The sequence below is a fragment of the Sebastes umbrosus genome, chromosome 10 (assembly GCF_015220745.1).
Source record: "Sebastes umbrosus isolate fSebUmb1 chromosome 10, fSebUmb1.pri, whole genome shotgun sequence".
NCBI lineage: Eukaryota > Metazoa > Chordata > Actinopteri > Perciformes > Sebastidae > Sebastes > Sebastes umbrosus.
Window position 1 is genome coordinate 18165749 of NC_051278.1, and position 20404 is coordinate 18186152.

The following is a 20404-nucleotide window of genomic DNA, read 5'->3' on the forward strand; positions in this document are numbered from 1 at the left end:
TCTCCTGGGCTGCTGTAGAAACACGGCAGTGCAACATGGCAGACACCGTGGAGAGAGGACCCGCTCCTGATGAAGATATAAACGGCTCATTCTGAACTAACAAAATAATAAATAAACTAAACAAAAACTATTAATATTATATTCCAATTCTGCAAATATATCCCCTTAATTGTTACACACTGGCCCTTTAAAGGATAAATCTGGTGCTATTCTTAATTTTTCTTTTTGTCAACAAGATCTATAAAAAGACCAAAACCAAGTATTGTATGCATATCCAAAACCTGATAGGTCTCATTCCTCCGTGCTATAGAGTTCCAGAAACTATTAAAAACACAGACAGGGTTGTAATGGATGACGTGCTCCTTTATTATCATGAACGTGGGCATTGTAGTTTATTTTAAGTAAATCCAACAATAACGTCCTGCTGTTGTAAATGTTCACAAGCCAACCAAAGGTGTATAATCCACCGTTGAAAATAGTCCCAAAGAAATGTACAATTTACTCCTGTTTGAGTAGTATTTGCTAAACACTACAGTGCCCAGCTGTTTCAGTGGATTATTAAGCCTTTTAAAAAAAATTAAAAAAATGAAACTACAAGATTGTGTAACACAAATCTTGGATTTGGTCTTTTTATGGAATTTGTTGACAACTAGAATTACCACATCTTGGTTGTATGCCTCCACCAACCAGTCAAGTTGCAGTTTACATCCATGTCTGACCAAAACGTCATCACCTTAATCTTAATGTATATAATCAACAACATTGTGTACAAGAGATTTATTTATGAAACAGAACAATCTTACACTAATATTTGTAGAAAATGTATATCTAACAACACAAGAATACAAAACAAATTTACATTTTGTGCATTGCAAACTCTCAACAAAATTAACAAGATGGAACCCAAACCCGGAAGAACACGGCTGCTATACAGACTAACGACAACAAGGTTGCACACTAACACGTCCTCGATCCACACTACACAGTCACACAGTCACACTTTGTCTTTAGAGACCTTCATCTGGATTCAGTTTCAACCAACACTGTCAAGTTTCACAACATCCATAAGTGATACTTGTGACTAACATATGAATGAAAAAGTAATTTGTATAAAATATTTTCACTGTATTTGATCTTCGCGACTCCATCACACACAATTACTGACTTCTGAACCTCAGACTCTCAGTTATTGATGTGATATGTGTCTTGGTGCTTGGTACACAACATCAGATCTACTAGAAATCAGCCACTTAAACTGCAATTCTATTTAACTACCTTTAAAACTGATGCTAAAACCTTTATCTACTTTCGTTTTTTGTTGTAAGGATAAAAAAGTGTTTCAATATCATGCAAGGAAAGGGTGCGTGCTACAGTGCCAGTAGCCCAATTTGCAGCCAATTTTAGTGATGGATCATTTATAAGCTCCTATAGACGTAGAGTATGAGCACTGAAAAATGTTCCACGTGTACCAAAGTGATATATCACTTTGAGGACAATGAGGCCCTGTGTGGACAGCTAAGAAAATAAACAGTGGCTTTTTGTAACGTACACATACTACCAGAATTACCTTCCTCTGGCAGCTACTATCACATACATAAACACGTGCTGTGTTTATGTATGTGATTACTTAAAGGCTGCAGATGTTTATCCTCTCCACAGCTTTACGCTGCAGTTTATGTGAAAGATTTGAAAAACTAACAAGTAAAGGAAATACATCATGACAACACTAAAAAATCTTGCAATACTATAATGTGTTATCTTGACGTTCGTGATATTCAATTATGCGTTTTGTCAGTGTAAACAAATAAATAATTATTTACAAACTCTAGCAAAAAATGCAAACAAACAAAACAAGCAGAGCATAAATAATTTACAAAAAGGAATTATAATACAGACTTAGTATAAACATCTTTGGCATTTTACTAAAATGGCTTATTTAAATCGTTCTCCATAGAAAAAAAACACACATTCAGGGTGAAAATAATGAGGAGAAATAGTAATGGACTTGAGGCAGCTAAGTGATTATGCTTTGTTTACAATTTATGTTTGTCAGACACTTTATCTAGTAATCTGTAATTACTAGTAATTACTAATCTGTAATCTCAAACAGACAAAAACATATTAAAGATAGAGAACGACCGAGTCACTTACAAGTTACAAGAAACTGTAGGAAAGCATATACAGCATGTAAGTGGTTGTACAATGAATCCTTTAAAATGTAGACACAAGTACACTAGTTATAATTAGATAATCTGCTTTTTAAAAACTTGTCTACTCTCATCAGTTTCTCTTCCCCAGCTTGAGAAATGGATATAAGTCAACAGGAAAACTGAAATGGGCCATGGTTTCCTCTCCAGTGGATGGATCAAGGCAAAGCATGGAGAAGTATGGAAAGTCTCATTTAGGTTGAAATGGATTTAGCGATGACGTGATGTTTACTTTGAGAGATTCTTGTCTTTTGCCCTCTGATGTTTTTTTCTATCAGACTTGATTCAGTTATCTGTGGAAAGATTGAGAAAATAGCTTCCATTACCGTCACATTTATAATCAAAACTAGGACACTCAACGAGATTCACACAGTCAAAGTGCCAGAGTGCAGCAACAACATGTGCACCGTGTGCGTCAAAAAAAAGAAGAAAAAAAAGCGTGACTTCAGTAACTGTGGCTGTGATTGTGAAAAGGCTGCAGGCTCATTTTCCACTGTTTAGCACTCAACAGAAGATCTGAAGTCCTTGGACCAACACGCAAGGTCTTTCACAATGCTTCTGGGGCATTGTACATGGACAAGCTGACAAGCAGAAATATAGCGTGACCTTTTTTTTTGTTGCTTCAGCCAACACACAACACATAACCCCCTCTCATCATTACCTTGTGGACACTGTTGGCAAATCCGACTCATCTGAGGTTTGAAAAAAAATGTTGAAGGTTTAAAGACTTTACCCACATTATTCAAAGATGGAGAAAGTTTGCACCCGCACTTTCTGATCTTTGAACTGTATATGTATTGACGTATGTGGAGCATATATGTGCCCACATTACATACACATACAGTATACTGTGCATACACATACATACAGTACACAGACACACACACACACATCAATCGCAAAACTAAACCCTTAAACGTCTATATGTACAGTTGTTTACATTTACATATAACGCCTAAGTTGTGTTCATGTAATGTAAATGATGGCTGCATCGCGCTTACACCACACTGCATTTATTACGTTAAAGCACTTCATAGGACAATATATTAATATAAAAATGCTGTTTAAAGAGTTACGTAATTCAAAATGTCTCTATGTATGTCTGTGTTCGTTAGAAAAATAGCTAACCCCTGCCAAAGTGACAGAAAGATTCCTAATCACTTCCCAACCTCATAAAATAGTCATAGATAATGTCCTAATTTATCATTTAATCTTATTCATAAACCAGCTCAAACTCTACGGAATTAATTGCGTCGTGAACAGCTCCCCCACATGGACAAAGGTGGGTATTAGATCAACTTGGGATAGGTTTAGGCAACAAAAGTACTTGGCTAGGTTTAGGAAAAGATTGTGGTTTTGGTTAAAATAACACCGGAAGTGGCGTAACTTAAGTACGGAAGTTACTTGACAAATAAATAAACGTTGACTTCAGGTTTAACACAGGGTACAAACACCGGTTATCCTGTAATGCATTAACGTAGGTTTCTGTTTTTTTAAATTATTTAACATCATACATGCACACACATATACACACATGTCATTATTTCTATAACAAAAAAGAAATATTTATGGTCAGAACTCTAAAGTAATCAAAGTGTTTGTACTAACCTCTGCACTCATACTTGAGGTCGGAGAAGAACACCAGCTCTTGCGAGAAGACGAACAAGCCTAACCTTCCTCCGGCAAACGTCTTGTCGTAAACTGGCCCTGAATCGGCCATGATCTGTTTACCTTCATAGACCACAACCCTGCAAAACACAGCACAAACATAATATGATGATACATGATATTTACTAATGTACAGTTTACTCTGTCACTACATTAACTACAAAAAACTGCAGTAGAGAGATATGAGTGATTACATAAAATGACTAAAATATAGTAGCTTTTTGGAGCAGTCAAAGTTGTCTATTATTTAGACGGATAAACAAAGTGTTCCTGTTCTGGTCAACGTTATTTCTTACCTTATAAAACCAGTCTTTGGTCTGTGGATGAGATGCCACCTGTAAGCTGTGTAATCCTTCCAACCAATGTTTTTTGGGTCATGCCACAGAGTCCGTACCTATGTGAAAAAGTTAACAACACTTTTAATACTGCTATAGTCTTTAAAACAGACCAAATAGCATTTAGGCTGCAGCTCACCTGTCCAGGAGTGTTGCCCGTGTGCCACAAAGCATTCCTGAGGTTTTCTCCGGTGCCAGTGGTCGAGTTGACGACTTTGAGTGAAACGCCAGAGATGCCAAAGGCCTTGGAGGGCTTGTCCTCCCAGTAAGTCTGTGTGATCTGCTTCCACATCACTACATAAAAGCGCCCACTCGACTGGTAGCCGAACACAAAGCCTGCATAGTCATCATCTCTGTCCGTGTTCACGTACATCGTCCCACTGAAGTCCACAGCACTGAACTCATCAAAACCTGTGAGGGTGTGAAAGAAATGTGAGGCTCAATCTCAGGACTCTGTGTGCAGTCAAATGGAGTTTCAAATCTTTTAAAGAGCATCACATGAAATGGTTGTTAAAAATATGTGTGCTGCTCACCTACTGCGATGCCTGGGTCAGAGTTGGCAGTCTGCACCAGCTCTTTGCCCTGGTGTCTGACCACCCAGTTGGGATCAATTTGAGTGGTTCCCTTAGGATCCAAATGGACCATCTGGAACTTCCTGAAGTCTGTGACACTGATGGCACTGTTCTCCGGACACACATCAAGAATATCTGGGATACTGTCGTTGTCAAAGTCATCTTTGCAGGCATCCCCTCTTCCATCGGCTGTTTAAAAAAAGACATCAAAGAATTTTTTTTTGACCTATTTTAAATCAGACATGCATGATGTAAAGTCAATTTTTTCCTATTTTTCCATAAATTGGAAACATCTCTATGGCAGCTAATGTGAGTATCATAATAAAAAATCCCACCGCAGTGAGTGCTGAGGAGCTCCTCCAAGTTAATATTAAAAATGAATGGGGAAAATAGCAATTCCTCCCAGGAAACTGGCTTTAATACCTTTGCCAAGTCTACTAAGGCAAATCAGCCATCTTTTCATGCTGTGACAACTTCCACTGATACTTGTAACCATCTGAAGCCTGAAGTCTATTACAGCCCGACTGCAGGCCAGGAGCTCACAAGGATGCCAGTGGCTGATGAAGGCCACTGCATGGAAGTAGCTAGCTGCTTTCTGTCATCATCTTTGTTATTGCACAAGGGGCTAAAACGATCCTATCAAATAAACACTATCTGACGAGCTGTGAAGGCGTCAGGGCCTTCCTCCTTCGCGGTCTGTTTCCAGTTACAGACAGCTGTACAAACTCCAGGTAAACCTGCTTCAATTTGGTACTGTGGATTAATCACGAGCAAAGCCTAAAGGAAATAAAAACTTCACAGCCTGGCGTGTGCCCTCCGGGGCGGCTCACTGAAGTCATGCAGAATGACATCACCCACCCGCACAAACTCTTTCCACAGACACCATATTTCACACCTGCTGCAGTGGTGCTAATTGCTGACTGTGAAAACATCTGGGAGAAGGTATACTGAAGCTAAATGTGAACATCACTGGGTAATGAGTACAAAGTCTGAGTGCATGGAGTCCATAAGAGTGAAAAAAACCCAGAAACTACTGGGCCATTATAAAAGCTGTAAATGTAGCTATAGATGATCAGACTGACAAGTACAGCGAGAGTCTCAATAAGTCTCTCACGTCAAGCCAAATTATATTTAACTTAATCTCTGCTGGCATGTGTCATAAACTGGTCATGTGAGATTAATGGTGGGAATTAACTGATGGTAATTCAATGGTAATTAATGACTGGTGAGATTATTTTGTCAACTGCTGTTTTCAACAAGACGTCCTTTCAGTGCTCAGAAAAAATGGGAAATCGGAGCATCTACAAGTTCATGACAACTGGGCAACCCCATCTGAAGTTCATGATACAATCAAAGGTTTCAACGGCTACTGAGTGGACCTTGTAGTGAGATTATTTTGTCAATGAACTTCCAATCTCTATATGTCATATTGTATCTTTATGCAAAAGAAGTGGTATTTCATTACTTACTATATCATATTTGGAAGAAAATAACATATAATGTTTACTCATGTTATTCTTTAGTTTTTGTGTACTTTATACTTTGACCAAAAACCTCACTACATAATACCCATTCATTACAAAGTACAACATCTGTTGGTTTTCCATAAACATTGTATTAGAAATTGGCAATAAATAAAAATTATAGCTGCATCAAACCATTTCAAGCATGCAGCATTAAAGAGGACCTGTTGTGCTCATTTTCAGGTGCATACTTGTATTTTGGGTTTCTACTAGCACCCTCTGTACTGCCATTTCTGCATTACTGCATTAAGCAGTACGTATACCACTGGGCAAATATGCAAAACTAACAACAGCTGGATTCACACATGAATCAAAAGCACATGGCATGCACCCGACGCTGCAACTTTTTAAAACCTTTCTGTGTTACATCCTCACCATCAGAGTCCACCTGGTCTGCGTTGGGTGTCAGTCTGCAGTTGTCCCTGTCGTCAGGTATACCATCATCATCATCATCATAGTCACATGCGTCTCCTTTGCCATCCTTGTCGTGGTCAGCCTGGTTGGCGTTGGCCACATAGGGGCAGTTGTCCAGGTTGTTCTGATGGCCGTCTTCATCGATGTCCTGGTTATTGTCACACTGATCTCCAACCAGGTCATTGTCCACATCAGTCTGTTGGATAAATACAGAGAGAGGTTAACAGTATTAACACTTCCTGTACCTACTGTTGTACAGGAAAGTGTCATATATGCAGTCAGTGTGATATGGTACCTGGTCGGGGTTGTGCAACAATGGACAGTTGTCACACTGGTCACCAACTCCATCCATGTCCGTGTCCTTCTGTTCAGTGTTGTACACGTAGGGACAGTTGTCGTTTTCATTCATAATATCTGAGGGAAAAGGGCAGTTGATGCATTTAAGGTATACATATAACAATTAGCTGCTCTAGATGGACTGATTACATTATTTTATCTGTTTAGGCTTGGCTATTTTACCATCGCCATCAATGTCCACTGCGCAGGCGTCCCCTTCTCCGTTGTGGTCGGTGTCTATTTGAGCAGGGTTGTGTTCATAGGGACAGTTGTCGCAGCGGTCGCCAACTTCATCCTTGTCAAAGTCAAACTGGCGAGGATTGTAAAGGAGGGCACAGTTGTCCTGTGGCGGAGAGTACAGAGTGGTTAGGGAATTGTTCGAGTATCAAGAATCTGATCATATAAGAAAATGTGTTAAAAACTCTCGTACCCTCTCATCTAGTATTCCATCGTTGTCGTCATCCTTGTCACAAGCATCTCCTTGACCGTCTTTGTCAAAGTCTTCTTGTCCAGAGTTGGGAAGGCTAGGGCAGTTATCCTGAAATGGTAGAGGGCAATTTTACAGATACCATCACTGCAGGAAAGGCAACATCAACAATAAGGTGATGGAGTTCAATAAACTACCTTTTTGCAGTGATAAGTGGCGTTGGCACCACACACAAGGTTCTGATTGGGCCAGCCATCCAAGTCTGAGTCTTCTCCGCAAATGTAGCCATCTCCAGCGTAACCGGTCCTGCACTCACACTTGTACATAGGGTCACTGAAGTGGCTGATGTAGATACATTCGGCATATTTGTGACAGGTGTGAGTCTTGTCCTTGCATGGGTTCTCTGGCTCACACACCTAAAGAAAAACAAGACACAGTCAAAACCGAGTATATGGCTGGACCGTGTATGGTTTGTCTGTGAATTTGTGGCTAAATTGTTACACAAATAGTCAGTGGTCATGTCTATAATGTTAAATCCAGCGGTACACGTCCACTAGGTCCAGTGAGGACACTAGGGAACGCGCTGCGCCACTCAACTGGCTGCTCAAGTGGTGACGTACTTTATCATTGAAAGCACCTGACTGGTCCCTGTTTTTTTGCTTGCCGTTTCAAACAGGAAACAACAAGGCGGCCTGCTCGTACATTTTCTGTTATTTGTCTAAACAATCCACCAAAATCTACTTCTGAAAACATTTTAGGCGAGAAATAGGCTATGCCACTGCTGAATCTTGTTTCATTTTAGAACTAGATCGCCTTGTTTGACAGCTTGATCCAAGTTTCGTAAACCGGACGCGTCGTGCTGGACGGGCTCATTTGCATAATGGACTGTTCCCCTCATTTTCAATTTGAAAGAGCAACGGCCAATGGGGGAACTCCAAAACTCAGCTGACCAATCGTGTAACTTCATCACTCAGTGACAGACTTTTACATTTGTAGGGCTGGCCCTCTGCGGTACAGCCAAAAACAGGGCAGGTGTAACTGTATTATGAGATTTGTCACTGACCACATCCGACATCAAGTGCACTGGATGAGATTTGCCAGAAAAGGAAAAAAAAGATGGCCCTCCATGTCCTTGTCATCAGTGTTTTTACATGTTTTTTTCGTAGTTGTAAGCTTTCAGTGACATGTTCAAGTCAAGAGTACTTATCTTGCCACAACTTTTTGGAAGGCCACCCCAAACTGAGGGCTACTCCAAATCACAGTGAAGGGTTAAGAGATAGATTTTGTACAAAGCCAAAGTGCGGGGCACACAGTTGATTTTATGAAATCCCACTTAATGCATCGTACATCCCACTACGACCCACTGATGCCCCTTTATTGCAGCGCAAGGTATTCACAGCTGCCACTCGTTACCAGAGGATGAACATAACTGCTGTTTGGATGCCACTCCATGAGCTCATAGAGCAGAGAGTGACAGCAAGAACAGGCCTTTGATCAAAACGGTGAAATGGAGCCCCCTTAATGCCAACGATGAGACAATTCCCCTTTTCCCAAATCAATTAGTGAAATTGGGGCGTCATATCAAAGTCAAGCAGCTGCAGAGGCCAAAGACTGACAAAATGGCCCATGGGGGATGTTTTGCAAGTCCTGGTCAAAGTGGCACGGCAAGTCTGTGAATTCAGTGATCACAAGGGAGCAGAAAAGTGCGCTCCAATCAAGTCACTAATGTGACATATAAGACATGTCGTATTACCTGTGATACAGCTACAATTTAGTGATGACAGGAGTGGAAATATTGAGCTGTTTTAAAGATCTAGTGGGTAGAGCCAATGTTAAGGAAAAGCTTCACATCTTTTTGCGTGAATAAAAGCACTGATCCGTTCAACATCTACAGTAAAACTACAGTTTAAATCTGCCTCTGATTTTACAGTGAATGTAACAGAGATGTGTAACATATGTTTGTTGTAAAGAGTTGCCCAACTCTCCTCCCTCTCCTTCTGCTTGCTGATACTGGGTCAAGGTGATTCATATATGGTGGCCTCGCCGCCAATGCTCTGTAAACACTCTCACTGCAACAATATGGCTTATATTTCACCCAAGCTGCTGCTTCCATCATTCGTGAATTTGGATCTGACAAACAACAGTCCACACAACTGATTTTGAAAACCTAGCCTGGAGTTAAAGGCCCACATTGTATCCCTTTCTTTATTGCATTTTGTTCTCACTTCTCTAAAAGCTACCCCTGTTTGAATGGCATCCAATCAACAGTCTGTTATTAACACTGAATGAGAGTATTGGTACGTGTCCAAAGCCTCCGTCCTTTCCACGCTTCCAACTCATTGTCTATGTAAGCAACTGTGCAATGCATTCTGGTAGCGTGGCGGTGAGATTCGAGAGACGGGGTGTCACGTTGGCTGCTCCTCATTTGCTTAAAGTTGAGGTCGAAGCTACTTTATGTAAATCAGGGGCATCCGGCGCAACTCAACGTCTCTGGAAACTCCTGAGGAGCTTTTAAAATAACCGTTGTCGATCCAAAATAAAGACAGATTTAGCAACTGCATGGCTTATTTCTCGCATAAAATGTATTCAGACACATTTCAGTGAACTATTTTCGTGATATGAGAGAATAAAGTTTCCAATCGAGCTGCCATGTTGGTTTCAGTTTGACAGCTGGGAGCAGCAACCCTCGAGGGAAAACATTCGTCCAATCAGGACGATCATTGTGTCTCATGGCAGCCCATCAAGCGTCCAATGCTAGGAAGAGAGGTGATCCCTCACAATAGAAAACGTCCCTGTGGACATGTATCATAACTTCAACTCACCTGTTTGGTCTTCTTGGCAGCTTCCACACCCATACCGAAAGGCTGGGTGCCCTTGTAGCGCTTCGGACAGGGCAGGCAGTGGAAACCTGGATTGGTGTTGACGCAGCGCTGCACTCCACTCACTTTGTAGCAAACATCTGACACCATGTCACACTGGAGTTGGGAGTGACAAGTATCAGTAAAATGCAGACCAATAAATACATGAATGAAGTCTTAAATACTTGTCTGGTCCATGCAAGAAAAACAGGAACTTTTACCTCATTGATGTCTTCACAGTTTGTGCCATTTCCACGGAAACCAGCAGGACATGGGCCACACTCCCAGGATCCATCTGGAGAGCTGTTGCAATCCACTCCCCCAAAGCACGGATTAGACAGACAGCCATCTGAAAGGGATTTAGATGACACGAATGGGTACAAACAAAGGAAATGGATTAAACATCACCGGACATATCTGTATGGTCTGTCTCCAAATGATTCAACTTTAAGTTGTAATGGTTTTTATATCAACTTGATGCTTCAAGATAAAATATTCAACAACAACATCTCTTTCAGAAAAGCATCGTAAGGGAGAAAAGCTGTTGTTTTTTTAAAGCCTATATTCTCTCAAAAATATGTAATAATCATAGACTGTATATAAGACGTGGGCATAGTCACTGTGACGTCACCCATTGGTTTGTGCCATTTTGAAGCCTACGCCGTGGTAGTGACCTGTCAATCACAAGGTAGCCACGCCCTAAAGCGTACCCTGTTTTATGGTCTATTTGACTCTAAATGGGACCATAATTTACTAAACGAACATCATGCTGTATTGAAGAAGACTTGAAACTAGTGATTGAGACCATAAACTCATGTTTACAATGTTTACTGAGGTAATAAATCAAGTGAGAAGTAGGCTCATTTTCTCATAGACTTCTATACAATCAGACTACCTTTTTGCAACCAGAGGAGTCGCCCCCTGCTGGCTGTTAGAAAGAATGCAAGTTTAAGGCACTAAGAATGTCTGTACATGTCATTACAATCTATCCAGTAGTTCTTGAGATATTTCAGTCCGCCAACCGACCAACCGGCTGACATTGCCATCCCTAGAGCTTGTCGCTTGCATGGCTAAAAACACAATGTAGAGTGACTGAGGCTCACCAATAGGACAGTCTTTTTTGTTGCAGCTGTCACTGTCGTTTGCCTCCCCGATACAGTTCCTGCCACCATACTGAGGTTGAGGGCTGTTGCACTCACGCGACCGACTTTTGGCTCCCCCTCCACATGTTGCTGAACAGGTTGCCCATGGAGACCAAGGACCCCAACCGCCGTCAACTAAAAAAGATACAGGCATAAGATGTTCAGGAGTTAATTTATGACATAAAACATTTCATTCCACAAATATTTCAACTCTTTGTCTCTATCAATTAAAGTCTGAAATCTGAAAAGCAGACGGAGAGTCAGAAGCCTGGAACTTAATAGGCTACTACAAGAGAAAACATACTGAGCTGATTTGAGTCAACATTTCCTGAAAGACAGACAGGAGACCAGTCCAAAACATATGGGGAATGTCGCCTCGGGGGAGCCAATGAGGCACAGGAAAGTCTGGTTATTCCACGCGGATGCTGCTGTAATGGAGATGCTGCTTTTGAGGGTTCCCCTAACAGGCTGGAATACTCACTGGGACAGGGCTTGGCAGTGCAGCGCTGAGTCTCTCTCCCACTCCCCTCGCAGTCTTTACCCCCCAGTTGTGGCACGGGAGCGTTGCAGTGTCGTATCCTGGTGATCTGTCCTTCTCCACAGGTCACTGAGCAGGACGACCACGGCGACCACAAACTCCACCCTCCATCCTGGCGAACTGGGTATATCAAACATCAAACACATCAGGCAGAGATATCCCCTAAACACATGTCATGTATTATCCTCCAGATTTCCACTCAGTCAAATAGTTACAGACATGTATAATTTGCGAAAGCAAAAAGAAATGGCCACCACATTTTCTGCAAGTAAACATTATGTGATGCCGGCGATGGTGGCTCACTTTCAAAGATGTTCTAAGATGCTTGCGCCAGTATTTATGTCATTGTGGGTAAACTATCCTCCAGTGGTTAGACTGATTCAGTCACTCACACAGATGCAGTGTAATGTAAGCTGCAAGTAATAACACATGATAATCCCACAATTTATCAAACACACAATTCATCAGTTTTGGAATCCACCTCATATATAGTACATCTAATGATCAAATTAATTAATATTTTATATTTGTTATTGTGTGGTGAGTCATTGCACAGTGGAACACCCTCTGTGATTTATTTGGAATTAACTTTGACTGGGCACACCCTGCAACCCGACCACGCGATCCAGCTCTTCACTTGGCTTCAGCCTCAATCAGATGGATCCATTTTCATCAGATTTATGAGGCATGAACTCAGTCTTTTTGCACTTTGTGGGATCTCATCTCATATTTAACTTAGTTTTCCCACAATTCCATCATGTTCCCCCCTTCCATATGTCATACTTGTTTTAGATTATTGTGTAGTTGTGGCAATGGCAGATGCTTAGTTTGATCAATATGGTATCACAGCACTCAGGGGGTTACTACTGGATGCCATTTATTTAAAACTGAGTGACAGGAGATTTTAAAAATATCCTTACCACGGCTGTCGCATTTGCCCAGGCTGCACTTGCGGGTCTGGATAGCAGGTCCGGTGCAGGGGTTGCTGGTTGCATCACATGACCGACCCCTCTGTTGAGTTCCTGTCCCACAGGTGACCGTGCACTCGGTCCACTCTGACCACTCTGACCAGGGGGACCAGCCATCATCTCTGTCGTGAGCTGGCAGAAGTAAAAGCACAAACATTTTATTCCTTTTTTTTTGCACTCCCTCTCTCCTCAATATCAAAATAGTACTAGTAAAAGATCATAACTGGACTGCTTTTATTCTTTATATCAGCCCTGTTTAGCACATGACCTCATCTGAAAAACCCACAGTAGCCACCAGAGTGTCTTATATTTTAACCAATAAATATGTGGGTCGCTCACAAAGACAAACTGGCTGCAACAGTTCTGTGGTATTAAAATTTAATACGCATGGAATATTGTTTTTACGGCATATTGAACCATTACTTTGAAATAGCATGCATGCATAAAACTGCATGTATTTATAATTGTGTTTATATGCTGGGTGCATTGGCTAATGGAATACTTACACATACAAACGGGGCAGCACTCGCCGTCGATAAATGACGGGCTGGCACAGGCCACTGCGGAGCATGTAATTTGGTGACACACGATCTTGGACTCCTGCCATCAATGAATATTAGACATATATCAGGCTCGTTGATATCCACAGTAAATCTGTCCATATTTCCATATGACTTGGCACTACCTGGCAGGTGCATTTGGTGCAGCTGTCTACAACCCAGTCTTCCTTATCGTCGAACAGGCGGCCATCCTGCCAGCACATGTTTTTCTCTGAAGTGTTCTTCATCCTCCCAAGGGCCTCCTTCATGACTGTGTTCTCCTCTGTCTTAACATACAACAACAGACGGATTTGCAGTCAGAAAGGAGATCAGACAGAAATTATTAGGACACGCTCGTAATAAAAAGTACACTCTATTCCATGAAGAATGTGAAGGTATACACCTGCTGACAAGCTGATTCTACTAAGAGAGCACATGTGAGGTTACTTTTCACCAGGTGGAATAATACATCCTGCTCCAGTAGAAGTTTCTCACTTAAATATTACTCTTATAAAAGTAAGATTAATTATGTTGAAAACCAGTCAAGGTAAAGCGCTCTCTGAGAAACACAACCACCACTATACATATTATGATAATCAAGGGACAAATGTAGCCTCCTGTCATCCTATCCTATGTGAACCTATCCGTCCCTCTCCAGGTCAGTGGAGCTCTAAGGTGAAAACCATCATATCACGATTTATCACATTTTTCTTTCAGATCGCCTCATGAGGGAAGAAAATCAACTGACCAGAAAGAAGAATGACGGATCTTTAAATTAACTCAAAAAAATACATAAACACAAAAAAGCTACTGCATTGTATTGACGAGGAAATGTTGATTTCAAAATGTGCTTCTCATTACTTCAAATAGCACACTACATGTCTTTATATCTCTAATGTTTCTAGGAAAATAGCCCATTGAAAAGTGCTGCTTAGTTGTAACCTCCCACCCAATTGGAGACCAGGGGATCTCTGGCTGGATTCCTGAACACTTGGGAACTGTCAGTCGATAAACTACTGCCAAAGATTTGTGTGTGTGTGTGTGTGTGTGTGTGTGTGCATCCTCCCATTGGAAAAGGGAGGCAGCCGTGTGCAGCACTAGAATCTAAGACACCACTCGGTCTGGAAGAGCCTCAGGGACCCTTCTCATCCCAGCCGTTTTTTTTTTTTTTCCCAAGGTTCATGCCCAGACTCTTATTGCTGGGAGGCTCCCAGAGGAAACACATGGGCTGTTTAAACACAGCCAGACATTAGACTGGACCCCAACGCTGCCAGGGGAACACTTCCTATATCCACATGTAACATGTCATAAAATCTGTCTGACTCACACTGCCACAGATAGCGGGAGTCAAACGGGTTCAGCCATCACAGGCGACTCTATAAACAGTCCTGCGGCTACTTGCTGTTTGCTTTCAAACTAATGTAGGTTACCTAGTAACCCAATTTAAACCTCTTACCTCCTGGCCGCCACACTGAGGATTGGATCATTTGTTTTCATAAAATGTCAATTTTCTCTGAAATGTTCATTTTCTTCCCTCGCACATAAACGCATTTTGACACATTCATCACTAAAATTGGCGCGTAAAGCGCGGCGAAACAGGCAGTAGCTCGTCTAAAACAAACACAATGATTTACACTATGTCACTTCTCATACTTACCACTTTTTGCAGGCCATCAATAAGGTTGCTGACGACAACACGTAGGCCGTTGAGCTCCTGGAACATCGTGCTAAGTTCCTCGCAGGAGCGCTCGCACATATCTGCGCCCACATCGTCTGTCTTCTGACCGATAATGTTTGTGGTGATGGAAGGACTCACATCCACAATTTCTGCGCTCTCGCTCACAATATTAGCATTATCTGGAGGGGCGAAAAACAAACAGACATCAGGGTGAATGAGCAAACGAGCAAATGAACGACAACACTCGTGATGGAAAACACATTTGAGAGATATGATGATTGAAATACAAGGACTCTGATCAGGGTCATTTCCTGTTTTCCCCGTAGCCGGCAACAAGATCACAACAATGTGGTGATTACAATGTTTATCGCGTTCCCAAAAACAGATGTCCAGTCAGTGTGTGTTTGATTTGACAAATGTATCTGTTTGAAATGGTGACGGTAAATCTCTCCACCAGAGATGACAGCAGGGTTGGCTGTGGGAGGATGGAAGGGGATGGTATGGCAAAAATCTGGGTGTTCCTGGAGTGAGGAGAAACCACATCATTGGCATCATAAATCTCCACGACCTTTTACAGACGTGGACACTTCCAATATGATCTTAACAGACCAGAGTGACCACCTGTGAAGCCTGTGAAGCTCATGGTCTTGTCCTTTCAGCTGAAAGGTAGCACAGGCGCTGGAGATACCCTTGTCTAGATGTCAGCACAGTAGAGTCCGAAGTGTGTGAAAATCTCTTGAGTTGCAGCATTTATCATTCATTACTAACACTAGAAACTCTTCTCCTTCAGCACATAATGTGAAAGGGAATGCACCTCTTAAATCACAGGATCGTTTGAAGGGCTAAAGTCTTCTTTGCACATCTGAAGAAGGAAGTCCAGCCCAGCGTAACGTGTCTGCCAGCTGTAACCTTTGTACAACAAAAATACAAATCACAGAGCAGGACAGGGCGTTTTTTGTTGGGTGGAGTATGCATTGTTTGAAATTATAAGCATCTATGCTTTACCTCAATTTATTTCCCTAATTTGTATCTCAAACCGCTGAACTCCAGTGATATGATGAGCTTTATGAATGTGTGCTGCTGAAAACAAACACACAACTCAAAGCTCCATGGTATGCCTGTCACTCAGCCAAAGCACAGCACATATCTGCAACCGGTTTGGGAGCTCGCTATGTAAATTGGTGAAGATTAATAGCAGACCGGGGGACTCTAAATCAAGTAGTCGTCCAAATTGCCCAATGATGTTCCACTGTAGCCAGCGCTATGTTTTCTTTCCCTTTCAGTCTGCTGGATTCATTCAAACCTCAGGAGGACTTCATGCCGCGTGTGCATGTGAACGCGCGCAAGCGCGTCTGTGAAAGCGTTTACACATTCTTCTCTCCTTGATAGACGCTCTCTTATTTTCTCAAAGCAGATAGAGGAAAGATTAAAACAGAGCAAAAGGGTATTTTTAATACTGCTCATTAATGTCCATCATGACAGTTTTTTATGAGCGTGGGTTATGTGGGTTTATGAGTGACTTTTGGCATTAGAATTGCTACCAGGACAGAACCTTGCCTGGTACCAGCCAGCAGGCAGAAAACTCCCAGGCCTTGGTGACATTTGTTAAACAAATAAACTCATTCAGCTGGAATTCAACACTGTTTGTGGCAACAGAAATACAACAACTGCTCTGTCATGCACAAACACGCACACTAGATTTGCTTTGTCACAGTGAACCAAAGACACACATCTGGTGACCTTTGTTGTAATGGATAACTATGTCCATATTTAATCAGATATCTGTGTCTTTTTAGTTGCAGCCGCTCTTCGTGTGAGCCCCGCTGAGGATCACGAGGTACTATTCCTCATGCGAGCAAAGCTTCAGCTGAGAAAAGCAACCCAATCAGCCAATTCATGACTTCATTGTGTGTGTGTGCAGCTGGAAGTGGAAGCTCCCTGCTCTACAGTATAGCATTCACTTTCTCTTTTCTTTCCCAGGGCATTATCCCGAGTCCACTGCCAATGGAAATAAATGTAAGCATCTGTATCTCCTTTTGTTCACCACGCACGCTGCTCGACCTCAAGCCCCACTGCATCCACACTGTTGTTTCCGTGAACGTGAAGTCATGATGGGCGATCTTGCCACATAACAAATATGCAGGCCTCTTGACCCACTTTAAAAAAAAGACCAAAAAAAAAAAAAAAAGCTAAATTCGTACAAAGGGAGTCAACCGAGAATGCTAAACTGTTTGCTCTGGAAAGTTGCTGTGGTTGATACTTAACAAAGCACAGATACCATGCTTTGGAGGATTGCATGTGAAGGAGTTTCCCAATCACATCTGTAAGGTATCGGGCTTGAAACAGTTAGCAAATATGATTATTTTGACTCATCGTTGGGCTTACGAAAATCACACAAATAGAAATGGCTCCCACTGCTCGAGTATGGCATGAACCTGTGGGTGAATGCTGGTTTAAACACGTTAAAGATAACCACTCTTACCTGGTGTAGGCACGTCGCAGTCTCTGCTTAGCAGGACGTCTTCCACTGTGGTGTCGAAGATGAAACGCACGTTCTGCAGAAGGCCCTGTTTGGTAAAAAAAAATATGTTTCCATTACATATTTTGGCTACTTTGGCATATTTCAGACGTGACATGTCCATTTTCTATACCAACTTACTCCTATTCAAGCATGCATTGGGAAACAGTCTAACACACTTTCCCTCTTGACCTTGTCACACTCGATTTTACACATAAGGAGCAATTTAGAGTCTAAATTTGGAGTCTGTTCCACGCAGGAAGATCAGGGCAACACTGAGCCATTCTGCCACACTTTGATGAGGGGGTATGCTTGTCTCTACTTCTGGAAACTGTTGTTTAAAATGCTTTTTATTCTAAGCTTAGTTAAGACCACAGTTTCTTGTAACTTACTAGAGGTGACAAAACATTATAGGGCCATTAAACTCGCTCAGCACAGCTAGAAGAGTCACAAATGGACTGAAGGAGAAACACTATAGGTTTCCAGATCCTGTGAAATCCTTGTGAAGCTACCCATAAGCCGTAGCGTCTTACCCTGAAGTGGTTCTCCCGGATGGATCCCTTCGCAACATACATGCGGCTCCCCTCAGCCCGCAGGTGCTCGTAGAAAGGCTCATCCAGGGTGAAGCCGTCCATCAGGCTGCAGCCCACATACAGGTTTGCGTTTTCCCCGTGAACATGAAGCGTGATATTCTTCCACTGCGAGTCAGACAGGTCCACGTCCTCGAATGAAACCACGTTCTGGGAGCCGTCCACCCAGTATACCAGGTCCAGAGAGTTGGCCCGTCCGTTGGACACAATTTCAAACTGCCGCTGGCCATTGGGGCCCTCCACACCAATCAGGGTGCCCCGTGAGGAGCGGTCCTGTCGCATGCTGGCCACAAACACAAAGCCCTCATTGTTTTGGATCTGACTTAGTATTTGTTTTAGTATGGGGGGGCTCACTGGGGGCAGGTGGTCGAAGCGGATGAAGCGGTAAGCGGGGGCATCTGAGTTTTGGCCCCGGAACTGTTTGGCCCCAAGAGTCTTGCGAGTGATGTGGGAGATTTCAAACAAGTCGAACGATGTCTCGTCCTCCTGCTCACCATCTAACAAATCAGACCAGAGGAAATGCAAATGGACAGTTATTTTAGGGGGAAAAAAAGAAGAAAAATGGAAAAAAAAGAATATCTATTTTTAAGACAAAGGAATAAATGGCAAACATATAGCAAAATTTAGAGAATTTAAAAACTTCACTGGACTGGATGATTGCACCTCAAGTTATAGTGGGGATTCTAGCATTGAGTTAGTTTCAATAAGATTAACAATCATATCAATAACTTGTATTATTTCATTGTATTATTAGTCAGCATTAAAAGTGTTCCACTTACCTTGAGTTAATGCGTGGAGGATATTAAATGATAAGAGCAGCAAGAAGAGACTTCTCCTGAGTATCATATCTCCTTCAAAAAACAACAGAAATGTTTTTTTTGTTAGTTTTTATGTCTTTTTTCGACACCCTGGGTCCATCCTAAATGGTGACTTTGCATTTTTTGAGCCTCACAGTTAATAATGAAATAAAAAATAAAGCGAGATAATAATGCTACAATAAGAAGAAGAAAAAAAATCCGGATATTCAGCTACAATACTGTTTACAGCATCTCTATTGAGGAATAATATAAGTGCTTTCAGTCAACAGGTAATGAATCACTCATATACCTATATAAACCACCTCCACACAGACAAGTTCAAAGATAAATAGACTGCAGTGTCGTCTAAGTTACATAACTTACCTGAACGAATGCAGTCTTTATTATTAAATTCAGTCAGATATCCGACAACAAGGAAATAAAAAAAGTTGAAATCTGAAAAAAAAAAAGCCGATGATTAAATGAAAGAAGAGAAGTGGTATTCTCCTGTAAAACCTCGTGCGTAAAAAGCGTAAAGTCCACTTTGGTTCACTACATCCACAGTCTGCAGGACTTCAGGCACAACAGTGACTGAGGCTCAAACCTCCCTCCTCTTATATAGAGAGCCTGTCAATCAAACTCTGCTGGGTACGAACCCGTTTTGCTGCTGCTGGTTGTTAAGAGACAGACTTACATAATTATCTTCCGATGGCGTAATTTTCTGATCCTTGCTCGCACACAGATGCTGGTATAGTGATGCCCACCCGATCAAACACCACCACCTTCCCACTGTGTCTGCAGCTATAAGTCACTTTCACTGGAGATGGAGGGAACTGTTTTACTCTGGAGGGACAAAACTTATGGTGATAAATATTTGTGCCACATTTGTTTTCAAAATCTGTAGCAGCAGTACTTCAAAAATACAATTAATAACAGCAGAATTATAATATATTCAGAGATTTGTGATAAAACAGAGCTTTAACCTCCAATTTCCTGAATCTTTTTTTTTTTTTATACTTTATTTTTTCCTTTTTTTCCAAGGCTGTTTTCATATATTTAATCCACTGTTTGTAATTACAAAAGTCTATAAACCAACTTTTAAGTAGATGAGCTTACAGACAAACCCATCAAGTACACTTAGAGAAAACAACCGTAACATTAAAAAACACACAACAAAACCAAGAAAAGAAATAACAATGATAATAATAACGACAAAAAGAAAGAGTAGAGTTGAAAAAAACAACAACAAAGCAAACAAACAAAAAACTCACATAAACCCCCAATAATAATACAA

At 41.6% G+C, this 20404-nt stretch overlaps 1 protein-coding gene across 3 annotated transcripts; it reads right to left on the reverse strand.

Annotated features, from left to right (window-relative positions):
• Window positions 1-762: 762 nt before the first annotated feature.
• thbs2a (thrombospondin 2a) lies at window positions 763-20185 on the reverse strand. Of its 3 annotated transcripts, none has more exons than XM_037783038.1 (23): window positions 19805-20185; window positions 19093-19164; window positions 18257-18810; window positions 17688-17772; window positions 15185-15384; window positions 13674-13814; window positions 13495-13588; window positions 12941-13120; window positions 11964-12140; window positions 11444-11617; window positions 10562-10689; window positions 10305-10457; window positions 7680-7898; window positions 7486-7593; window positions 7239-7398; window positions 7015-7133; window positions 6681-6915; window positions 4744-4971; window positions 4350-4621; window positions 4172-4269; window positions 3816-3955; window positions 2869-2899; window positions 763-2500 (listed from the first exon to the last, which is right to left on the reverse strand). In XM_037783038.1, the coding sequence occupies exons 2-23, from the start codon at window positions 19157-19159 to the stop codon at window positions 2497-2499; spliced, it is 3567 nt and encodes a 1188-aa protein (XP_037638966.1). In that variant the 5' UTR covers window positions 19160-19164; window positions 19805-20185; the 3' UTR covers window positions 763-2496. The 3 variants fall into 3 exon arrangements, with proteins under 3 accessions (XP_037638966.1, XP_037638965.1, XP_037638967.1); XM_037783037.1 differs by lacking the exon at window positions 19805-20185 and adding an exon at window positions 19495-19757; XM_037783039.1 differs by lacking the exons at window positions 2869-2899; window positions 19805-20185 and adding an exon at window positions 19495-19757.
• Between the last annotated feature and the right edge of the window lie 219 nt (window positions 20186-20404).